The 22,588-nt window shown below is 37.2% G+C and overlaps 1 protein-coding gene across 1 annotated transcript in view; it reads right to left on the bottom strand.

Moving 5' to 3' along the window:
- The window catches only part of RABGAP1 (RAB GTPase activating protein 1), a 157,425-nt gene that overhangs the window by 35,403 nt on the left and 99,434 nt on the right, over positions 1–22,588 (bottom strand). The window contains exons 14-15 of the mRNA XM_003785286.1: positions 8,759–8,872; positions 4,126–4,200 (exon numbers count right to left, since the gene is read on the bottom strand). Of these exons, the coding sequence (XP_003785334.1) occupies positions 4,126–4,200; positions 8,759–8,872 (189 nt within the window). The remainder of the gene's footprint in view (positions 1–4,125; positions 4,201–8,758; positions 8,873–22,588) is intronic.

Below are 22,588 nucleotides of genomic sequence, written 5' to 3'. Positions count from 1 at the left end.
AAAAAAAAAAAAAAAAAAAAGGAATAGGATGATACATACACAGTGTAGGAGAAACCTTTTGTTAACCACTTTACCTCTCTTAAAAATTATTTTTCTTCTTCGTTGGTGTTAAAAACATAACTTGTTATAAAAGAACCTTACAAATTTTAAGCTTGTTTAAGATGCTTGTAGTAACGCTAACCCCCCCTTTACTTGTATTAACAAGTGGTACCCATTTATAATAATACCTATATCTTCCACAGCTTTAGGGAAAAACGTTTCCCTGAGAAACTGGCAAGAAGTCTACTTTTAAAAAAAGGAAAAAGAAATGCACTGGAAATGTTATTTAAAGCTTAGTGTGAGCATAGCAATCCTTCAGAACAGTGAAGAAGGTGGGCAGGGTTCTGTGGACCAAGATGATAGAGGTGGGCTGAACAACACAGAAATCACTGAGAATAAAGCAGAGCTAAAAAGCAAAGCAGATTAAGTAATAAATGAGAAAAGCACAGCAGATTATTACTGGAAAGGTAAGGGGATTTGGGGCAAAGACCAGATCTCTGAAGCTTTGTCATGCACAGCAACTTCACTTTGCCACACATGAAGAATTGGCCCGACCCACAGTGGTGATTCTAACACTAGGCAGCCCATCTCTCCTCACTCAGAAACAAGCATTTATCTTAACACTATGGCAAGCAGCACAGAATTCAAAACAAGACATGGAGGATTTGATGAGAAACTCATTTTCAGGTGGTTATGAGCTCTCTCTCTTCTCCTCCCTCTCCTCCTTTTCTCTCCCCTTTTCTCTTCTCTTTTCTTTCCTCCGTGGTGCTGCTCTACAGCCTCCCTCTCCCACCAATAAAGACCTTTCATTAAAAAAAAAAAAGTGGTTATGATACTTAAATGAGGACAAATGTCTATTAGCTAAGGATAAGAATGAAGACAAATCACACAAAGTTGTGAGACTCTGATACACAAATTCTGATTAAACACAGTAACAATTTGACCACTTTATTAATGTCAGAGCTTTATCATATTTTCACATGACTACCAGTACTAACAACCTAGGTTCAGAGTCAAAAAAGAAACCAAAGTAGTGAACCCTCTGCGACCCCTTCGATTGTACTGGAAGTGTTTCCATCTTCTAATAAACAATCACTCTATCACTCTGGTCCCCTGAATGCTGTGGCATCGTTGAGAGCACATAGTCAGAGTAAGAGGGAGTCAGTCAGGCTGGGGCTGACATGACACAGTTGGTCTGGTCAGTTTAGATCCTCGGTGACCTTTACCTCATGTCTCCCATTCTTGTTCTATAAATTCAGCTTTAACCTGAAGGTATATATTTGAGTAGTTTAGGATGACTGACTTAGGAGATTAACTTCTGAATTGGAAAGCTATTGTATGGGTCATGAGTTATGTCAATTATTGTTTATAATAATAATTATAGGTCATGGTGATTACTATTATTTAAGGTAAGTGTTAATTATTGTTGTTTAAGATAAGGGTTAATAAGGTTTTTACTTTTAACTTTTATGTATAAAACTGTGGTTTTGGAAATGGAAGAACAGAACAGTCATGAAAAGGTTACTCTCACTATTCTCTAGAAACACTGGCCTTCTGATAATAAAGCTAGTTGGGCCTGTCTCTGAATATTGGCTGGACAGTGACAGGCAGCTGGACCCTCTTTGCTAACATTATCATAGCTCACAGCAACCTCAAAATGCTTGGGCTCAAGCAATCCTCTTGCTTTAGTCTCCCATGTAGCTGGACTCAGGCATCACCGCCATGCCTGCCTAGTTTTTCTATTCTTAGTAGAGATCGGTTCTGCCTCTTGCTTAGGCTGGTCTTGAACTCCTAAGCTAAAGCAATACATCTGCCTAGGCCTTCCAGACTGCTAGGATTAAAGGCATGAGTCACTGTGCCTGGTCAGTAGTTTTTGTTTTACTTGTATAGGTTGAGTATCCCAAATCCGAAAATCTGAAATGCTCCAAAATCTGAACCTTTTGGGGTGCGGACCTGATGCTCAAAGGAAATGCTCATTAGAGCGTTTTGGATTTTCAAAGCTGGGTGGCTCAACTGGTATAATACAAATATTCCAAGATATGGAAAAAATACTGAATCAAAACCACTGCTGCTCTCAAGCATTTCACATGAGGGATGTACAATGTGTATTGTAACTACACAAAATGGCTTAATACCCTTCACAAGCTTCTCATTGCATACAGAAGCAATATCTAGACTCAGTGACCTGTCTCCATGGCTATCTCTCGCTTCCCCCCCCAATCCCCATTGCTCAGTCCCTCAGGATACTCTAGTCTAGGCATCCTGACCCATGGGCCACATGCAGCCCACCTAGGACATTTATCTGGCCTGCTGGGTGTTTCTGCTGCTGCTGCCTGTCCTGCTTAGCAGCCAACTCATCCCGGCGCCCGCAGTCTGGCCCTCCAACGGTCTGAGGGACAGTGAACTGGCCCCCTGTTTAAAAAGTTTGAGGACCCCTGCTCTAGTCACACTAGTCTCTTTTTTTCTGTCTTTGTTTGAGACAGAGTCCTAGGATTATAGGCATGAGCCATAGTACCCAGGCATGTAATTATTTAAAAGTTGTTGAATTTACTAGGTCCACATCCATAAGATTGGGACTGTGTCTACCTTGTTCATAACTGATCTCCAGCATAGACCATAACAAACTTAATAACTCTTTGCTGATTATCACCTGTGTGTTAGTCTTGGCAAGCATTTTAAACTGAATCATGAGAAAATGATGAAATAAACCAAGAATGTGAGACATTTTATATGACAATTTGCCTGAATTTTTTAAAACAATCAATGGCACAGAACACAAAAAAGGCAAGAAGATAATTTAGATTTAAAAAAATAAAAGGTCAGATGTGGTGGCTCACATCTATAATCCTAGCACTCTGGAAGGCAGAGATAGGTGGATTGCCTGAGTTCAGGCATTGGATATCAGCCTGAGTAAGAGCAAAACCCCATTTCTACTAAACATAGAAAAATTAGCCAAGCACTGAGACAGATGGCCTATAGTCCCAGCCACTTGGGAGGCCAAAACAAAAGAATTGCTCAGGCCCAGGAGTTGGAGGTTGCTGTGAGCTATGACACCACTGCACTCTACACAGGGCAATGGAGTGAGACTCTGTCTTAAACAAAGAAAAGTCTTGACTAGAAAAAAAGCTATAAAGGACTCTATGGAGTAAATAAGGGGGGGAAATTGAATGTGCAGTGTGTATCAGACATTGCTGAATCAATGTGGAATTTCTTGGATGTGATTGAGGTACTATGGTTATGTTGTAGAATGTCCCTTCCTTAGAAGGCACATGCTCAAGTATTTAGGAGTGAAATATCTTGATGTTTGCTACTTACTTTCCAAGAATAATTTCAAAACACTTTCTGGAGTAAAAAGTAAAGTATGTGTCTATGTGCACGTGTAAGTAAAATGTGTGTCTGTGTACATGTATGTGTGTAAGAAAAGAAAAAAAGACGCAGAGAGACAAAAGCATCAGTGCAGAAAATTTTAATTGGTAAATTAGGTAGAGTATTCATGTTAATATTTTCTTGACTTTTCTACAGATTTGAAAGAAATTCAAAACACTGGAGGGCAAAAGTTTTTGCTAAGCGAATGAGTGAATAAAATGGCACTAATAGAAAGCCAACTTTGCTTCCTTCCTCCTACCCCAATAAATAAATTCCCAAACAAACATTAATGACACTGGCTACTTTAGAGAAGATAAAATATCCCCAAGGGTCCAACCAACACTGAAGTGTATTCAATCAGCCTCGTAAGAAAGAAGTCTATCCTTGTACTAGTTTTCAACACTGCCATTTATTTTCATCATGTTTCTCTTCCATAATGACATTAAGTTAACTGAAGGAAAAAGTTACCCAGATATGAGACTTAAAACTCATGTCTAGGGCGGCGCCTGTGGCTCAGTGAGTAGGGCGCTGGCTCCATATACCGAGGATGGTGGGTTCGAACCCAGCCTCGGCCAAACTGCCACGGGAAAAAAACAAAACAAACAAAAAACCCCTCATGTCTAAGAGTCTGGCTAAACCCAATATAAAACCTTGCCCAAGCCTAAGGCCAGCAGGTGAGGCAGGCCATGTGCAAGACATGACAGAGCCCTAATTACTTACGTGGAGAAGCAGCACAGCAGCAAGAAATGACTGGCCCTGGCAATAGCCAATCTCTTCATCATACACAGAGTAAGCCTGGAAAAGAAACCCATAGGGATGTAAATGAACACAGTCACTTGGGGCTCAGGGTAGCCCTAAAGGACCTTGAATATAAGACCCAGCAGGGTGCAACCCACACCCCACTGTCCATTCTGACTGACAATGAATGATGCCAACACTTCTCTCCAATCTCAGTTTTTTCTTTACAATAAATAGAACTGTCACCATGACATTTCCTGTGGCCAATGAGTGGGGAAGGTAGAGCAAAAACTACTTTAGCACTAAAAAAAGGTTCTTATATTTAATTGTTGTTACTCCTGGTGCTCCTTTTGCTTGAGATGTCCTTTTCCCTCTTACCTGCCCTAAAAGCACACTCCTCCTTCTGGCCCCAATCTTATTCTAAATACCCCACAATAAACCTTCTCTTTCCTGCTACATATGCACAGTTATCACAGCACTTACCACATTGCATTTTAACTGTTAGTCTTCTTTACTGGTTTGTGAGCTTCTTGAGAAGGTGATGTCTTTTACAACTTAGCCTCACATGTAGCATGCACTTACTAAATAAACACTGTTAATATTATTCATTTTTCTTTCTGGGAAAAACTCTCTTGGCAAAGACACCTAAATATAATTTTTTCCACAATACCAGTAATAACTTTTTTGATAAGAGTATTATTCTGAAACCTCTTGTGGGTTCTTCTGGAATTCTTTTTATTTTTCTTGGCAGCAAATGATTACTAACCATCTCCTCTAAATATTATCTTGAATAGAATATTCACATAAAACATTCCTCACGATTAACTCTTTGAGTCTTTAGTTCTTTTTCAGAGTTCTGTTTTTATGATTAATATTTGTAGTTTTCACATAAACTATGGCAGAAAAAGAAATTCTTACAGATCCATGATGCTATTTCCTATTTGACAAATTTATTTTTAGTGAAACTCCTTTTATCTCCATTTATTTATTTATTTATTTTTTGGTGCCAAAGTTCCTCTGAGTCCTAAGAAAGAAATTTAGAATTGGGTATGTTTATAATTTATCTCTTAGCAAAACATGATGCCAATGTTTATCAGATAATGAAAGCTTTTGGTAAAACTACAGCTTTTAAAAATACATATATTATAATCATGCTTTCATAAATTCAGGTGGAATTTAATGTAATCTTTCTATACCCCCTGATTTCATCACAGCTTATCTGATGAGAGACCTACAGGATGATAAACAGGAATGCTTTCTCCAAAGCCTGGATGTGCAAAGAGGACTTTGAAAGTCATCTGTTAGCAACAGAATGAGGCACCACTTTCCACCTATCAAATTAATAAATCTTAACAAATGTTAATGCCAATGTTGTTAAGATTGTGTTATAAATAAGTAGTGATACATGCCAACACAGTTCTTTGGAAAGTTGTTTGGCCTTGTCTTTGAAGGTATCCATGAATAGTTTATTAGTTAGAAAAGAAAGAAGAGGTTTTAGAGTTAGTTGCAGTTGGGCTTAAATCCCACAACTGCTTAATATCTAGGTCTAGATCTTGGTCATGCACTTATATTCTTCATTTGTAAGAGATGAAAAGAAACATAGTATTAATATCATAGAGTGGACACATTATTCTCATTCAGTCCTTTCATTTAAAGTGTTCAGCACATAGCATAACAAATTATGTAGTAGGATGAAAATGTATTGAATTTCTACAGGTGGAGAACAGTTTTCTGGTTGATGTAAGATCTTAAAGGAATGCATACCATCATGAAATTACATGATATATTTGGAGTATAAGATTCATATTGACTAATGAAACATAAGGCATTTTACTGATTCATCAATGCTTTTTATGTTTATGTATAGAAAATTTTTACTTTTAATTATTATGGTTACATAATAGTTATATATACTTGTAGGATATAGGTGATGTTTTGATACAGGCATACAATGAGCATTAATCAAATCAGGGTAACTGGGGTATCCATCACCTTAGGCATTTATCATTTCTTTGTGTTAGGAACATTCTAATTCAATATTTCTAGTTATTTTAAAATATACTGTACCTTATTGTTTATTATAGTCACTTTGTTGTGCTATCACATATTGTTCATTCTATCTATCTACCTTTATTTTTGCATTCATCAAACGCCCCCAGTTTGCTCTCCTTCCTTCTGTACCTGTCTCAGCCTCTGGTAACTGTCACTTTACTCTGTCTCCATGAGATCAATTGTTTTAATATTTAGCTACCACATATGAGTGAGAACACGTAAGATCTGTATTTCTGTGCTTGGCTTGTTTCACTTAACATAATGTTCTCCAGTTCCATCTATGTTGCTGCAAATAGCAGGATTTCATTCTTTTAATGGCTATATATAATAATATTCCGTTATGTGTATGTACCACAATTTCTTTATCCACTTATCTGTTGATGGACACTTAGGTTCATCAACATTTAACCAGCACATACTATAGGCTAAGCACTATGCAAGTGATACAGATGGTACCATATATAAGAAATGATTCCTGTCCTTGAAAACATCATAGTCCGGTGGGGAAGTTAGACAACTAAATCAACTAGAGCATGGTAAGAATTTCAATGTAGCTAAAGCCTAAAATATTTGGGGAAGAAGCAGCAAGGGATAAGCCAAGACATATTATAAAATATCTTTGATGCTAAGCTAAGGAATTTAGAACCACAAGATGAACTAAGGAGGTTTCATTTCATTCTATGAGTTATAAAGCAGACTTTATTTTGTGAAGGCCATTGAAATGATCCACTTCTGGGATAAACATGGAGCAAAAAATGAACCGGCTAGAACTCAAAGGCAGGGAGACTATTAAAGCAGGTCTTGTAAAAATGCCAGCAACAAACGATACTGGCCTGTACAAGGGCAGCAAAGAGAGAAATGCAGCTGTAAGAGACATCAATCATACCTAACTCAACCTGGACAAAGAAAGGTTAAGAAAACTGACAGAAATAATTACATCTTCAGGAGGACAAATTGCATGGGGGAAAAGGAGAGCTGTTATTAATTTAAAAAGATACAACAATTGCATGTAAAGTGGATCTTGTTGGATCCTGATTATAACCAACTGTGTAAAGACATTTTAGGAAGTCTGAATGTGGAGAGGCAATTAGATGGTATAAATGGATAATAATCTTACTTTTTAGGGATGCACAGTGACAAATTTAGGACCATGAAGTCTAATATTTGCTTTGAAGTACTTGAGGAAAGAGACAAAAAGGGACAGATGAAGCAATTAGACCAATACGTTGATAAATACTGAATGATACAAATTCATTACACTAATCAACTTTTGTGTATGTTTGAAAATTTTCATGATAAAACATGTTTTTAAATGAATTCTATTTTCAGACTTGTTTTGTTTGATGTACTTGACAGACCTTGACATGGAGACTAACTGGCAGCTGGAAACTGAAGACTCTGAATTAATGCAGATTTGGGAATACGTGTGTAGTGGTGATAGCTAGAGCTTTGGGCATAGAAGGGATCATGCACAGAGATGGTGTAAAGGTGGAAGAACTACCAACTAAGGGGGAAGGCTGCAGTTCTAGGGCTGAGTGGACTAAGATAAAATAATGAAGACTTGGAGAAGTCATGGGAGAGTTATATAGCCGGGAGAGTGAAATGTCAAGAGAGAAAGAGCTGCAAAATCTTAACATAGATAGGAACCACTCTATGGTGCAGCCAGAAGTATGTAATGAGGAACCAGAGGCAGTAAACAGAGGGTTTTCTTCCGTGAAATTTTGCAGTAAGGTGAAAGATAGTAGGAGTGACTGCTTAATTGGGAAATAAAACTGGCAAGCAGCTAAAAGACGAAGATTACAATAGAAATTATAGCTTTGCAAGCTCTGATTTGAAACCTTTGCATCTGCTGGTCTTGGAAAAATTAAAATTGAACTTAAGAAATATTTCTCTAAATTCAAACTGCCCGTATAGTTTACAGCACCCAATTCATCATAAACCTATCCTTTATTGATAACCTGTCCTAAAACTAGCTGTCTTTCTTTCCCAATTGTACTATATGAGCCCTTTAAGGACATACCTCATGTCATGTCTATACTTCTTACATAGCAGATGCTAAATAAGTACTTTTATGAATTTTGGGAAGAAAAGGCTGAAGACCAGTTCTGAAGAGAGATGAAGGTTAGAAAATGGGTCCTACGTTCTTCTTGCTTGATAGGCTTATAGTTCTGACGTACTAAAATACACTCAAAGATGGATTACTGAAGTTGAACAGGCTATCATTTCCTTTACAGTATTCAGATACAGACCTTTTGACAGAAATCAATACTTGCCACCATTTTTTATGCTGCAGTGTCATAAGTCCACCTAGATGGGCAATAATGCTTCCCACTGTAGAGGGAGTTTGCAATGTTACAAGGTTCAAAGGCTTTTAACATAAAAAAATTTGTAAAGTCTAAATGTAGAGCAGGGGACTGTCATCTGAAAATCCTGATTAAAAGGGAAAAAGAAACCCTAACATTTTGTTTGTAATTATTTCTTGTTCTTTAATGAGTCTAAGATTGTGCTGTTACCTTTGAATTTACAAAATCTGAGTCTTTAAAAAAATTTTTACATGAAATACCTTGCATATTTTATATAAAGAATCTTGTCCATCTCCTCCTGTGTCCTTAAAGTAGTCATGGGCTGGGAACGTCCTGTTAATATCCCGGGTAATAGCACTGTCCTGGGGAGACTCCTGTGGAAACATAAAGAGAAGGATTCATGTAAATGCTTGTTCAGGTTTAGGCAAGGAAGTCTGCTCATTTACATGCTTTAAAATGTTACAAGGACATCATGCACATATGCAAGGCTACAGTTACTGCCTCTTCAGGTACCAACCACTCAAGCAAAAGCAAATGCAAAGAGAAAAAAAGATGAGGAAAAGCAACTTTTCCACTCTATATCCTCTATGTTATACTCCATCCCTGTTGCAAAGAAGTACACCTGGAGACCCTTCTTTGGTTAAGAGTGAAAATGTGCTATTCAAAACAATTTCCCATAGAAAAATACTGAACCTAATTTCAAAAGGAGGAGGTAAAGTGCTCCTGTTAGAAAAACTGGATACAAATATTTCTGCTTTAATGGATCTTTGGCATGAAGCCCACATGCCAGTTCTCCAGAAGAAAGAAGTTTCTTAATTGGGGTTTATCTTAAGCATAAATGGCACACAAATGCACACAACAATCTACCCAGTATGAAACAAGACCATCAAACGCCAAGGATTCACATAGGCTAGGGGGAAATATCCTTTGCTTTTTCCAATGGACAAAAACTGTTTCCTTTCCTATAATGAGTTAACTAAAACTGAACAAATGTCGACAATGTTAGCAATCTTTCGTAAAACACATCAACTACCCAGTTATTTCCAGTACTTTCCCCTTGTTAAATTTTATTTGTTTGCACACTAAAGAGCTGGCACACAGAAAGATGACCTTCTACTTTAACAATGTATTGTCTTCATAGTTAAGACAAGAGAGTTGATTTTTCTTGGTGAAAATACTTCATAATCGGCCCATCATCCAAGAGACTGATTATCTTAAGTTTTAAGATAATTTTAGGAGGAAAAATGAAAGTGATTCTGTTCTCTGGTCCAGGAATTTTCTAGCCTTTCAGGTAATCATGTTCCCAGGTCTAGCAGCATTACTTTCTTAACCAGCAAACTCTATTTTTAAAGATATTCCCAAACTGTTTTACTCCCATATACTATTATTAATACAGTTTTAATAACAGTTAAGGCAATTCAGGACTCTGAGTGGTAATCTCTGACAAAAGGAAAAAATTCAAGGTGAGACCCAAGACCACAGCAGCTAGTTCCACAGTGCCAACTTCTAGGTTATAGCACATGAAGAGGGACCTAAATCAGAGCTGGGACTGGGGCATCGGCATCTCCATGTATCCAGGAGAGCAAGCACATAGAATTCTGGGAGGCAAGGTGGCTACAAGTGTAGGGCACAGTACTGGAGAGGAATAAGCTGAACACACAGAGTTGCAGAGCTATCTAGAGTGGTCCCTATGGGTCATGAATCATAAAGGAAAAAATTATAAACTGAACACTTCCTCAAAATTTTAAAATCCTACTATTCAGGCTGGTCTGAAGGTAGAGATAACAATCAAGTTATCTCACTTGATTATTCACAATCAGTTACAGATTGAACTTCTTGTTCTACTCTTTCCTCCCTTCTCATTATTGTACTCGACTAATCTGTAAAAAAAAAATAGAAAAAAATAAAATTCTGCTATTCAAAAGCCACTATTAATAACATGAAAAGATAACCCATAGATCAAGGCAATTCAGAATACATAACTCTTAAAACTTATGAAGAGACAAACAAACAATAAAAAAAAGTGGAGGGAGTAAATAGGTTAAACAGATTAAACAGACTAAAAGATTAAACAGATACTTTACTAAAGAGGATACAACAGATGGCAAATAAGCACTTTAAAAGATGTCAACGTTGTAAGTCATCAGGGAAAGGAAATTAAAACCACAATGAGATCCCAATACATACCTACCAAATGCTTAAATTAAGAAGACATAAGATACCAGGCATTGGCAAAGGTGTAAGAAACAACTGGAACTCCTGTACATTGTTGAGAGGGGGATGCAAAGTATTACATATACTTTGCGAAAAGTTTGGCAGTTTTTTATAACATTAAACATATACTTACCATACATCGCAATGATTCTACTCCTAGGTATTTACTCAACAAAAATGAAAATATAAATGCATACAAAGACTTGTACTCAAATGTTCATACTAGCTTTATTCTTAATTATCAACATTAGAAAACAATCCGGTGATTCCCATGAATTTACTCTAGGGATTCTGTAAAATAATGGAAGCTAAAAATGACAAACTGCATTTTAAAACAGGCATGAAGATTAGAAAATTAGGCTCGGTGCCTGTGGCTCAAGTGGCTAAGGCGCCAGCCACATACACCTAAGGTGGCGGGTTCAAATCCAGCCTGGGCCTGCCAAACAACGATGGCTGCAACCAAAAAATAGCCAGGTGTTGTGGTGGGCGCCTGTGGTCCCAGCTACTTGGGAGGCAGAGGCAGGAGACTCGCTTGAGCCCAGGAGTTGGAGGTTGCTGTGAGCTGCCAGGGGGACAGTTTGAGGCTCTGTCTCAAAAAAGAAAAAAAAAAAATTAGAAAATTAGATTAAGAATTGAGAGGAATATGGAAAGTTCCAAAAATATTTCATATCAGTAACATCAATCTTAATCAGAATGATGGAAAAGATAACCTAAAAAGGACACACAGGGATATATATGATTTAGAAATTCAAATTCATATAAGATAGAAAAATTTAAAAGAAACTGAAACATTCTATAACTAGTCAACTCTCATCAATCTGCCATCCCTTATACATTGATCATGGAAATCCTCAGAAAATGACCGAGGAAAATGCCCTGAGAGTAGGTCAATTTGAAAATTCACACACTGAATTAGAATGATAACAAATCAAGGAGTTCCATGTAAACAATATGCTTAATATACTTGGACTTAGGAAATACACTAAAGGACTTGGACTATATCCATTTGACTTGCCAGAGGCCAAGCCATAAAAAAAAATCCAGAAATTCTAAAAATGATGAATTTAGAAAATTCCTATCAGAAAATGACATTATTAAATTTGAAAAGGTTCTGAAAATAAAGCAACATTATGAAAGATCCTTTCCTAAAAGAACACAGCAAAGAGCTACTGCAAAGCATCCAAACCAAGGGCTTTACAAAATTAAGCTTTACACAACAATATGTATTCTTTTTGTTTCTAAAGAGTTAAACACAGATGTAGCGAATGCAGAGAGCTTGTTGGTACAAAACATATTGGATAACAGTATTCATGGTCAAATTGATTGAAGTAACCAAATATGTCCTCTTAACTAGGCTGTAGTTGGTAAAATGCCTTCACAGACAAGATTTTACGAATGTACTGAAGACAACGATGCAGAGATGGAACCCTTAAAAGAGTAGGGAACGAATGTATTGTCAGTGAGTCCTAAAAATTATGTTATGGCAGAGGTGTTTTTTTTTTTTTTTTTTTTTAAATAAAGACAGAGTCTCACTTAGTAGAGTGCTGTGGCATCACACAGCTCACAGCAAACTCCAACTCGTGGGCTTAGGCGATTCTCTTGACCCAGCCTCCCAAGTAGCTGGGACTATAGGCGCCCTCCACAACACCTGGCTAACTCTTTTTGTTGCAGTTTGGCCAGGCTGGGTTTGAACCTGCCACCCTCAGTATATGGGGCCAGAGCCCTACCCACTGAGCCATAGGCGCTGCCTGCCAGCAGAGGTGTTTTTTATAAACTGGTTTTGTAGGGGAGGGGGGAAGAATGGGTGGAGGGAGGGTAACTGGTGGGACCACACCTATGGTGCATTTTACAAGGGTACATGTTAAATCTACTAAGTACAGAATATAAAAGTCTTAACACAATAACTAAGAAAATGCAGTGAGGGCTATGTTAACCAGTTTGATAAAAGTATTTCAAATTGTATATAAAACCAGCACATTGTACCCCATAATTGCATTAATGTACATAGCTATGATTTAATTTAAAAAAAAAAATATATATATATATATATATATATAAACTGTGTTTGTGTTTTGGCTGCTTCATTTATCCCAAGAAATACAACCTTTGTCTCCAGAAGAAAACTTAATAAAATGCCATAGGATTATGCAGTATTGACATCTTGCACTTTTTCTGTAAAAGGTCAGATAACAAAAGTATTTGGTTTTGGGTGGTAGTCCAAGTCTCAATTATTCAACTTCCCCTCTAAAGACAGTATGTAAATAAGTGAGGACTGTTGTGTTCTAATAAAATAAGACGCATACTGAATTTGGCTTCCAGGTGGCAGTTTGCCAACTCCTGCTCTAAAGATTTTCTATGAGCAACAGGATCAGAGAAAAGATTTTTATTATGATTTTAAATATACTAACACATTACTGTTGATTAATATATATATATAGGAGACTATGTCACCTTCCATAGAGTGCCATGGTGTCACAGCTCATAGCAAGCTCAAACTGTTGGGCTTATGTGATTCTCTTGCCTCAGCCTCCCAAGCCTCCCCAATAGGGAGGCTGAGGCAAGAGAATATTTTCGAACTTAGCAGCCCTGGTGTATGTGGCCAGAGCCCTAACCACTGACCTACAGGTGCAGAGCCTACTGTTGATTAATTTTATATATGTTTTACCCATAGAAACCCTGTCACAACCTGTTACTTGAAACATATTAACTATTGAACACTTTTTTCAAGTAATAACAAATGCTAAAAATGTTCACTGCATTTTGAAAGTCAATTCTCCAAAGTCTGTATATGCAATATAGTAAATGTTTAAAGGAAACCCTGTCATTATAGTGGCATGCCAAATCTCTTATATTCCAAGCAGCAAAAGGAATAAATAGTATATATCCCTCAGAAATGATAAACACAATAACACACATTAGACTGACTAAAAAAAAAAAAAGAAATACCAAACATTGGTAAGGACATGAAATGAATGGAATTCTCAAGTATTGCTAAAGAGAGTGTAAAATGATAAAACCACTCTGGTAAACTATACAGCAGTTTCTTGTAAAGTTAAATATATAGCTAACTACCATGATCCAGCAATTCCATTCCTATTATCTGTAATAGCTGCAAACCAGAAACCCCAAAGGTCTGTCTACAGAAAAAGAGATAAATTATGGTATACTCATATAATGAAATACTACCCAGCAATAAAAACGAACCTCTAATACCTGCAACAACTTAGATGAATTTCCAAAACATTATGTTGAGCAAAATCCTATGGTTACAGAAATCAGAAAATACCTCCCTTCTGGGTGGGAGAGGCATAGGGTAGGAAATCGAAAGGGGCATGAGTAAACTCTCTGAGATGAAAGAAATGTTAGTATTTTCTTTGGTGGCTACACAGACATATACAATTGTCAAAATGCATCAAAATGAATACTTAAGAGGTATATGTCAATTATCCCGGACTTTCAAATACCACTCTCATTTCCCACCTGCCTCCAGTGTTTCTTAAGACATCCTTATTTTCATGAACAGCAGCGGGTTTTACCCTTTCTCTGTCATTTGGATCCAGAACCAAACAGATTTCTGATTCTAGCTCCCACAAATAATGATTAATCAGGAGATCCTCTCTTTGCAGAGTCTGAACGCTCTCTCTTCCTATTCACTTCTAGGATATCATCCAGGGTCAGACCTATGATTCATCTTACCAAGACTGATACAACAACCTGAATGAATGTCTTAGTCAGTTTGGGCTACTGTAACAAAATACCAAGAACTGGATAGGTTATAAAAAAATAGCAACTTACAGCGTAGTTCTATAGGCTGGAAATATTTTTGTTTTTGGCTTCTTCATATAATAATACTGGGAAGAAATAAAGAATTTCTCCACTCAGATATAACTGTGGGTAATTTTGTGGTAGACACATGCTTAAATTAACCTTTACATAATTATTTTTATAAAATGAGTTTGGTCTTCTAAAATTTTTTTTGGAGACATGGTCTTGCTCTGTTGCCCAGGCTGGAGTGCAGTGGTATCAGCATAGCATGCTGTAGCCTCTAACTCTTGGGTTCAAGAAATCCTCTTGCCTTAACCTTCTAAGTAGATGGGACTATGGGCATCTGCTACCACACCCTACTAATTATTAAATTTTTTTGTAGAGACAGGTAATTGCTGTGTTGCGTAGCCTCTCTATTACATGCCTGAACCACCCTACCTGGCTAAGTTCATACTTTTGAAAATTTTCTTTTGTTTTTTTAGACAAGGTCTCACTGTCACCCAAGCTGGAGTGCCCTGGCATAATCATAGCTCACTGAAGGCCTGAACTCCTGGGCTTAAGCACCCTCATGCCTCGGTCTCCCAAAGTGCTGAGATTATAGCCGTAAAACACCACAACAAGCCCTATTCCACTGTTTTTAATGAGTAAACTATCACATGGTTATACTGTAATTTAACTCTGCTAAATCTCCAGCTTTTGGTATATTCAAGCTGTTCTATTCCTTTTGCTATAAACAAGACTACAGTAGACTAGTGATTCTTAAGGGAGAAGAAACAGTTCCCACAATCACTCCATTATTCCCCAAAAGATATATCCTAATCCTTGATTTAGGATTTTGAGTTCTACTGTGAAGCTGTCTTCCAGAAAAGCTGTAACAATGGGACTACTCTTAATTATTTTGCTCTGTTTTGGAATAATCACGAATATACTTGCCCTACCTTCCTTCTTGCCTATATATATATATATAGCTAAAAATTAAATGTAAAGTTGCATATAAAGTTTGTCAACTCCATCCCATTCTAACTGCAGTACACAGTTTGCTGAACTTACGTGTACTGATGAAAAAAGTCACTACCATACACACATTTATTTGATTTGTCATTGAGAGGGCCTAGAAGCAATAATGTGCAGTAGCAATGAGCTCACCTAACATCGGGATATTAGTATCTAATACTGTTTGCTAAACAAAGGAGCCAATTCTCCTAGTCAATTCTAGGACCAGGGTAGGAAATATGCAAGGCCAGCCTGGAACAATCTTGTAGTGTTAAAAAAAAAAAAAAAAGTGCTACTCCTTGCTCCCACCATAAAGAAAAACTATACTGACAGGGATATATCACACGGATATAGGAGCCAAATGAAACAGCTCCCAGTAGTCACAGCAATTTGACCAAAAAAAAAAAAAAAAAAAAAGTAGTGCTGGGTTATAACCTAAAGTACAAAAGAAATATTCATGAGTCTATACTTAAATAAATAAATAATTGAATAAATAAATAAATGGAGATGAGACAAATTTTTCATTCAGAATAATTCTAAATAACTTCTACAGACATCCTACCCTCAAGGAAGGGAAGCTTAACTACCCACCCCTAAGTGTGGACCATAAAAATGACTTCCTTTGGAAAAGGACACTATGTAAGTGGGGAGAAAGAATATTTTTACAGTGGAGAAACCAAACAAACATGACCTCAGCCAAATGATTACAACATCAACAGTGATGTCACACTGAAAGCATGTGCAGACAGCTTAGGCATGATGTCATGAAAATGGCACTTTAAGGTCTTCCTCCACAAAACTCGTAACTTAATGAGAAAAACATAAGACTAATTCCACTTGAGAAACATCCTATTAATACTGAGCAGTATTCCTTAAAACTGTCAGTCATCAAAAACAAAGAAAATCTAAGAAATTATAACAGTCAAGAGGAACCTAAGAAATCTGAAGACTAAAAAGGACCCCAGATCAAAACTGAGGAAAAATGTTTGGATTTAGGTTAATAATGTATCGTATTAACATAAGATGTTAATAATATTATTAATTCTATTATTAACAGAAGGGGGGAAGTGGGGATTCCCTGTACTATTTCCACAACATTTTTATAAATCTAAAACTAAAACTGCTCTTAAAAATAAAACTTACTTTAGAAAGAAAAGGTATTACTTCTTTATTCTACAAAATGGAAATTTGAACTTAGAGGAGTTAAGTCATTCAACTTCATATGCCACCACTTATTAAGAAACTCAATTAATTGCTAGACTAAATTTTTAGAATAAAAGTAGTGAAATGAATATGATGGATACATATCTAAGAAGACAAAGGTAGGCTCTATTCCTCCCTTAAATTTTAAGACTCTCCTAGAAGTTTATGTAGACAAAAATCTAAGGAAATAACATTTGAGCTGTTTTCTTCTCCCTAGATTGGTTTTAAAAGTCATCCATTTGTTCAAATCACAGACAGACTATTCTGTAATCTTTCTGGATGACTATTTTTATACCTTACTGTGAGAATTGGTCCACTGGGTAACTTCTCAAGATTAGTAAAGCACTGGGAACTGGAGGAAAACCTTTGAATACACACTCTTTGTAAACTCAAGTTGAAAAATAGAAAGCTAAGAATGGCAGGAAGAAAAAGAAAGTACCCAAACAAAGAAAATGCAGTGGAAGGCTGCCATGAGAAATAACCAGCATAGGGAGGATCATTATTTCGAAAATGGCTTCTTGCCCAAATAAAAAGTTAGTTCCTCTTAAGACTAATCTGGAATGGTATAAAGCAGTGGTTCTCAAACCGTGGGTCATGACCCCTTTGGGGGTTGAAAGACCCTTTCACAGGGGTTGCCTAAATACATCCTGCATATCAGATATTTACATTATGATTCATAACAGTAGCAAAATTACAGTTAGGAAGTAGCAACAAAAATAATTTTATGGTTGGTGGTCACCAAAACATGAGGAACTGTATTAAGGGGTCATGGCATTATGAAGGTTGAGAACCAGTGGTATAAAGGTTTTATTAAAAGCAATCATGTAATACTTAAGAAAACAGAATAATACAAAAACACTACCAAGATCTCACTCCAATGCATTATATCACATCCTGTCTTTATAATGTATTTCAAAAGAATAAAATAACAACTTTTGGTTACATTTTCCTCCTTAAAAGTCAGCTATCGGTTGTCAGAAGTGATTTTAAAGACTTGGTTTTTAAAAATCTCCTAAAAGACAGGATAAAAACTCTAAAAGGAAACTGAATTGAAGGGGTGATATGCTAAAAATAAATAAATGAGGACTGAAAATCCCCTGAGGCAAAATTATTCTCTCAATTATATCTCATTCTTGTCACTTATAATTTCATTTCATATGTCATATGATTAAATGAACAAAATAAAGAATAAAAGTTCAGATTGCTGGGGTGCCCGTAGCTCAGTTGTTAGGGCCCTGGCCATATGCTCTGGGTCTGGTAGGTTTGAACCCGGCCTGGGCCTGCTAAAGAACAACAAAAAATAGCTAGGCATTGTGGCAGGTGCCTCTAGTCCTAGCTACTCGGGAGGCTGAGGCAAGAGAATCACTTGAGCCCAAGAGTTGGAAGTTACTGTGAGCTATGATGACAAAGCACACTACTGAGGGTGACAACGCGAGACTCTGTCTCAATTTAAAAAAAAAGTGTTGAGATTGCTAAACTGATGAAAATAGAAATGGCTCACACCTGTAATCTTAGTACTCTGGGAAGCTGAAGTGGGTGGATTGCTTGAACTCAGGAGCTCAAGAACAGCTTGAGCAAGAGAGGGACCCTACCCATCTCTACTCAAAATAGAAAAAGCAACCAGGTGTTGTGGCAGGCGCCTGTAGTCCCAGCTACTTAGGAGACTTAGGCAAGAGGATCTCTTGAGGCTAGGAGTTTGAGCTTGCTGTGGAGCTATGACGCCATGGCACCATCCAGAGTGACAGAGTGAGACTCTGTCTCAAAAGAAAACAGATGTTCTTATATTCGTTCTTACAAAAATCTGCAAAATACAGACATTTTATTGCAATTGGTTATGTTACATCTCACACCATTTCTAATTTGCCTGAACCAAAAACAAAGAAAAACAGTGACATTGCTTTGTCTCTTAATAGCTTTGTCTACTAAAATCAAATAATGTGCACATCTTCAGGAATACCTCACAAGAATTCTGACAAAATAAAAAGAAGGTATGCATAGTTCTAAACCTGAGACTTAGTAAACAGATTTCAGGTCACCATAAGTTTTCTGACACTGGATGCAGAGTCTTTTGTTTTGTCTTTTTTCTGAGAGTCTAACTCTATTGGCCAGGCTGGAGTACCATGGTATCAGCCTAGCTCATAGCTACTTCAAACTCCTGCGTTCAAGTGATCCTCCTGCCTCAGACTCCAGAATAGCTGGGACTACAGGAACCCACCATAATGCCTGGCCAATTTTTCTATTTTTAGTAGAGATGGAGTCTTGCTCTTGATCATCTTGAAATCCTGAGCTCAAGGGATCCTCCTGTCTCGGCCTCCCAGAGTGCTAGGATTATAGACATGAGCCACCATGTCAAGTCTATACAAAGTTTGTGTGTATTTTTCTGAGTCCTTAGGGCTTTTTAACAGATTCATCAGAATGCTAAACTTCAAGAAGACAGACATTTCTGTTTTGTTCATGTGTATACCACAGAGAAGAGTATCTGGTCCACGGCAGAAAGTCAATAAATACTTGTTGAATAAATTAATTTTCAAGTGGAGTATATGACACACAGTCACGTTCAGGGCCACTTACCTAAAAGAAATTTTCTATTGTCAAATGCCCTTTCACAGACTAAAAAATAATAATTATTTAAGTACCAATAATATGTAGATCTATCTTTACAATCCTTTGAGGTAGGTACTATTTTTTTCCATCTGACAAAAGAGGAAAAAAGTCAAATCTCTTGGCTAGAAAATGGGGATGGGCCTGGAACCCAATTGGTTTGGGTTTTTAGCCCACATTCTTTTTCTTTTTTTGAGACAGAGCTTAAGCTATCCCCCTGGGTAGAGTGTCGTGGCTTCACAGCTCACAGCAACCTCCAACTCCTGGGCTCAAGCAAGTCTCCTGCCTTAGCCTCCCAAGTAGCTGGGACCACAGGCACCCGCCACAATGCCTGGCTATTTTTTGGTTGCAGCCGTCATTGTTGTTTGGTGGGTCCGGGCTGGATTGGAACCTGCCACCTTAGGTGTATGTGGCTGGCGCCTTAGCCACTTGAGGCACAGGCACCGAGCCAAGCCCACATCCTTGACCTAAATGAATACAATGTAAAAATGAAAATATGTTCTCATCATTTTTTAATATATTTTTAAAAAATCTTTTCTAGACCATTAAAACTGAAATTGATATGAAATAGACTTTGAAAATATGCCTTTTCTTTTTATTCATATTAGAGTACTTCCTTGGATGAAGGCTGTTCAGTTATTTACAAAAAAAGAAATAATCAGGCCCTACTAACATGTAGACAGAGAAATTACATGATGTAAGTAAATACAATCTCAATATGTGACTCTTCTATAAAGCATTCAAAGAAAACACATTTTTCCCTAAGTACTAGGGAGCCTTTAATCTTCATCGTTTCTGTTCTAAAAAATTAAAAAAAATTTTTTTCTGGGGTTAAAATATATATATATTCTGGGGTTTATTCTTTGATTAGGGCTGATCACTAGATAGATGTATTCTTAGACCACAGTATCTTAGCTTCTAACAGACCCACCTTCACTAAGTTGTGGTTAATAGCAAGTTCTGAGATCCCACTTTAAAAGGGGAAAAGAAAATTACTATAGAAACCTTTTACATCATGGTAGTGAGGACAATTCCTACCATCAAAAAATTGATCCAAAGTCCATTTCTGCTTTGGCCTCCAGGAAGCTCAGAATCAAATTTGCATCGCAACCTTACACAACATAGGATCTCTTAGCCTGTATGTCTCTGTGTGTATTATCTTCCTATTTACCTCTCTTTATTTTCTAAATCCATTTCTTATGTTCATTTTTCTATTTGTTGATTTATAAATATGCTAACAAGGTACCACATAACTTCAGTAATAGGAAGAATAGTGTTTATACCTCAAATATGAGGTATAGCTAAAATTAAAGTCCCTTAAGTCAATTTCGTAGTCAAACCAACAAGAATTTCACAAAGAAGTATCTGATTGTTAGGGTCATTTAACACTGACAACACACACATCTTCATCTTAAATTTAGCTTTCAAGTCAGTAACTTCCTTATAACCAGGAACCATGGACTCTCTCCCTCTCCTGCAATGCTGTTCTTCCATACTAGTGCAACAACAGGGATTTTATATTTTTATTTTTTTTGTATCAGTTTAATATGAGGATACAGATGATTATGTTACAATGTTTATGCTTGTTAGGTAGAGTCCAAGTTGTACTTGTGCCCCTAACCCAGGAGGTATGCCACATACCCTTATATGGTGCCTGATAGGTCAGGGCACACCAATCCCAATTGCAGGGATTTTAGTAGAAAGTAGATACTGCTTTGTATATTTAGCCTGGCAATTTACTCTTAGAGGCAAAAACCATAATTATGGAAAAATTGTCACAGATTAACAAAGTAACAGAATTCTTTACTGGTCCAATAAGAGGCAGGACGAATAAGAAGTAGAAATTGATCTCTACATATTTTAATAAATAAAATATTGTATTCGTATTCAGTAATTAATGTTTTAAATTTTCCACTCCAAAGCCCTAAGACATCACAGACTGGAATTAGATAGTCATGAACACAGAGAGGTAAATGAGGCCATTTCAGAATCTGGCTGCAGATGCTAGAGTTGAACTTTTTTTTTTTTTGAGACAGTCTCACTACGTCGCCCTTAGTAGAGTGCTGTGATGTCACAGCTCACAGCAACCTCAAACTCTTCGGCTTAAGTGATTCCCTTGCCTCAGCCTCCCAAGTAGCTGGGACTATTGGCGCCCGCCACAACGCTCGGCTGTTCTTCTGTTGTGGTTGTCACTGTTACTCAGCTGGCCTGGGTCGGATTCGAACCTGCCAGCCTCGGTGTATGTGGCTGGTGCCATAACCACTATGCTAAGGGTGCCAAGCCTAGAGTTGAACTTTTGACAAAGAATGGAGAAGAAGGGATGGGGACAGTGCCTCACACCCATAATCCTAGCACTTTGGGCACCTTAGGTGGGTGTGAGTTCAGGAATTCCAGACCAGCCTGAGCAAGAGTGAGATGTTGTCTCTATGAAAAATAGAAAAATAGCTGGGTGTTGCGGTAGGAGCCTGTAGTCCCAGCTATTTGTGAGGCTGAGCTATGGCACTCTGCCCAGGGTGAAGAGTAAGACTCTGTATCAAGAAAGAAAAAAAATAAAATAAAAGAATGGAGAAGATGGAATTTAGATGTTCTGCTTAGAACACAAACTCCAGAGTTGGGAAGTTCTGCCTCTGAATACTGCCTCTTCCACTTACTAATCTGTGTTACCTTGGGCAAGTCACTTAACTAATCTGAATCTTAATATCCCAATCTATAAAGTTTATGCAATGCCTATGCCTCACAGAGTTTGTACTATATGGAAAGCCAGTGGCATTAAGGTTGGTATATCAGTGATAGCTCTTTCTCACCAGATTTGAGATTTATGATGTTGGCATACTTCCAACTTTGGGAAGAGATGCCAAGGGACAAAATGTGTACTTGGCAAGTTTTCATATTTGGGAACCAGTACCCTGCTGGGGATCTGCAATTAGAAAGTATGCAATTCAGAAATCTGTTATATTTCATCAATATTATAATTAATTTTAACCAAATAAACTTATAAAAAGGATAAATCAGGTAGCACAGCTCTTCCATTTCAAGATAGTCAAATACCTATAATAACTTCAAATGACTCTACTCATTTACTCTTTTCCCCTCCTAATAAGGAAAACAACTTACTCCAAATATGCAAAACAAAAAGACAACCGTGTAGTATAATCATTGAGATGCCACAGAATCTTTATTAAAGAAATCAAACTCAGTAAGCCAGCTCTAAAAATATTTGCCAAATAAGTGTCCCTAACCTTATTACATACTTTAAAACTGTATTGGCTGAATAGTTACATAAATATTATATTCAATCTATAGCATAAAACACA

Source organism: Otolemur garnettii, unplaced genomic scaffold, assembly GCF_000181295.1.
Source record: "Otolemur garnettii isolate 467f Iridium unplaced genomic scaffold, OtoGar3 scaffold00014, whole genome shotgun sequence".
NCBI lineage: Eukaryota > Metazoa > Chordata > Mammalia > Primates > Galagidae > Otolemur > Otolemur garnettii.
The sequence above is the reverse complement of the archived record's forward strand: the minus strand, read 5'-3'. Positions and strand labels throughout refer to the sequence as shown.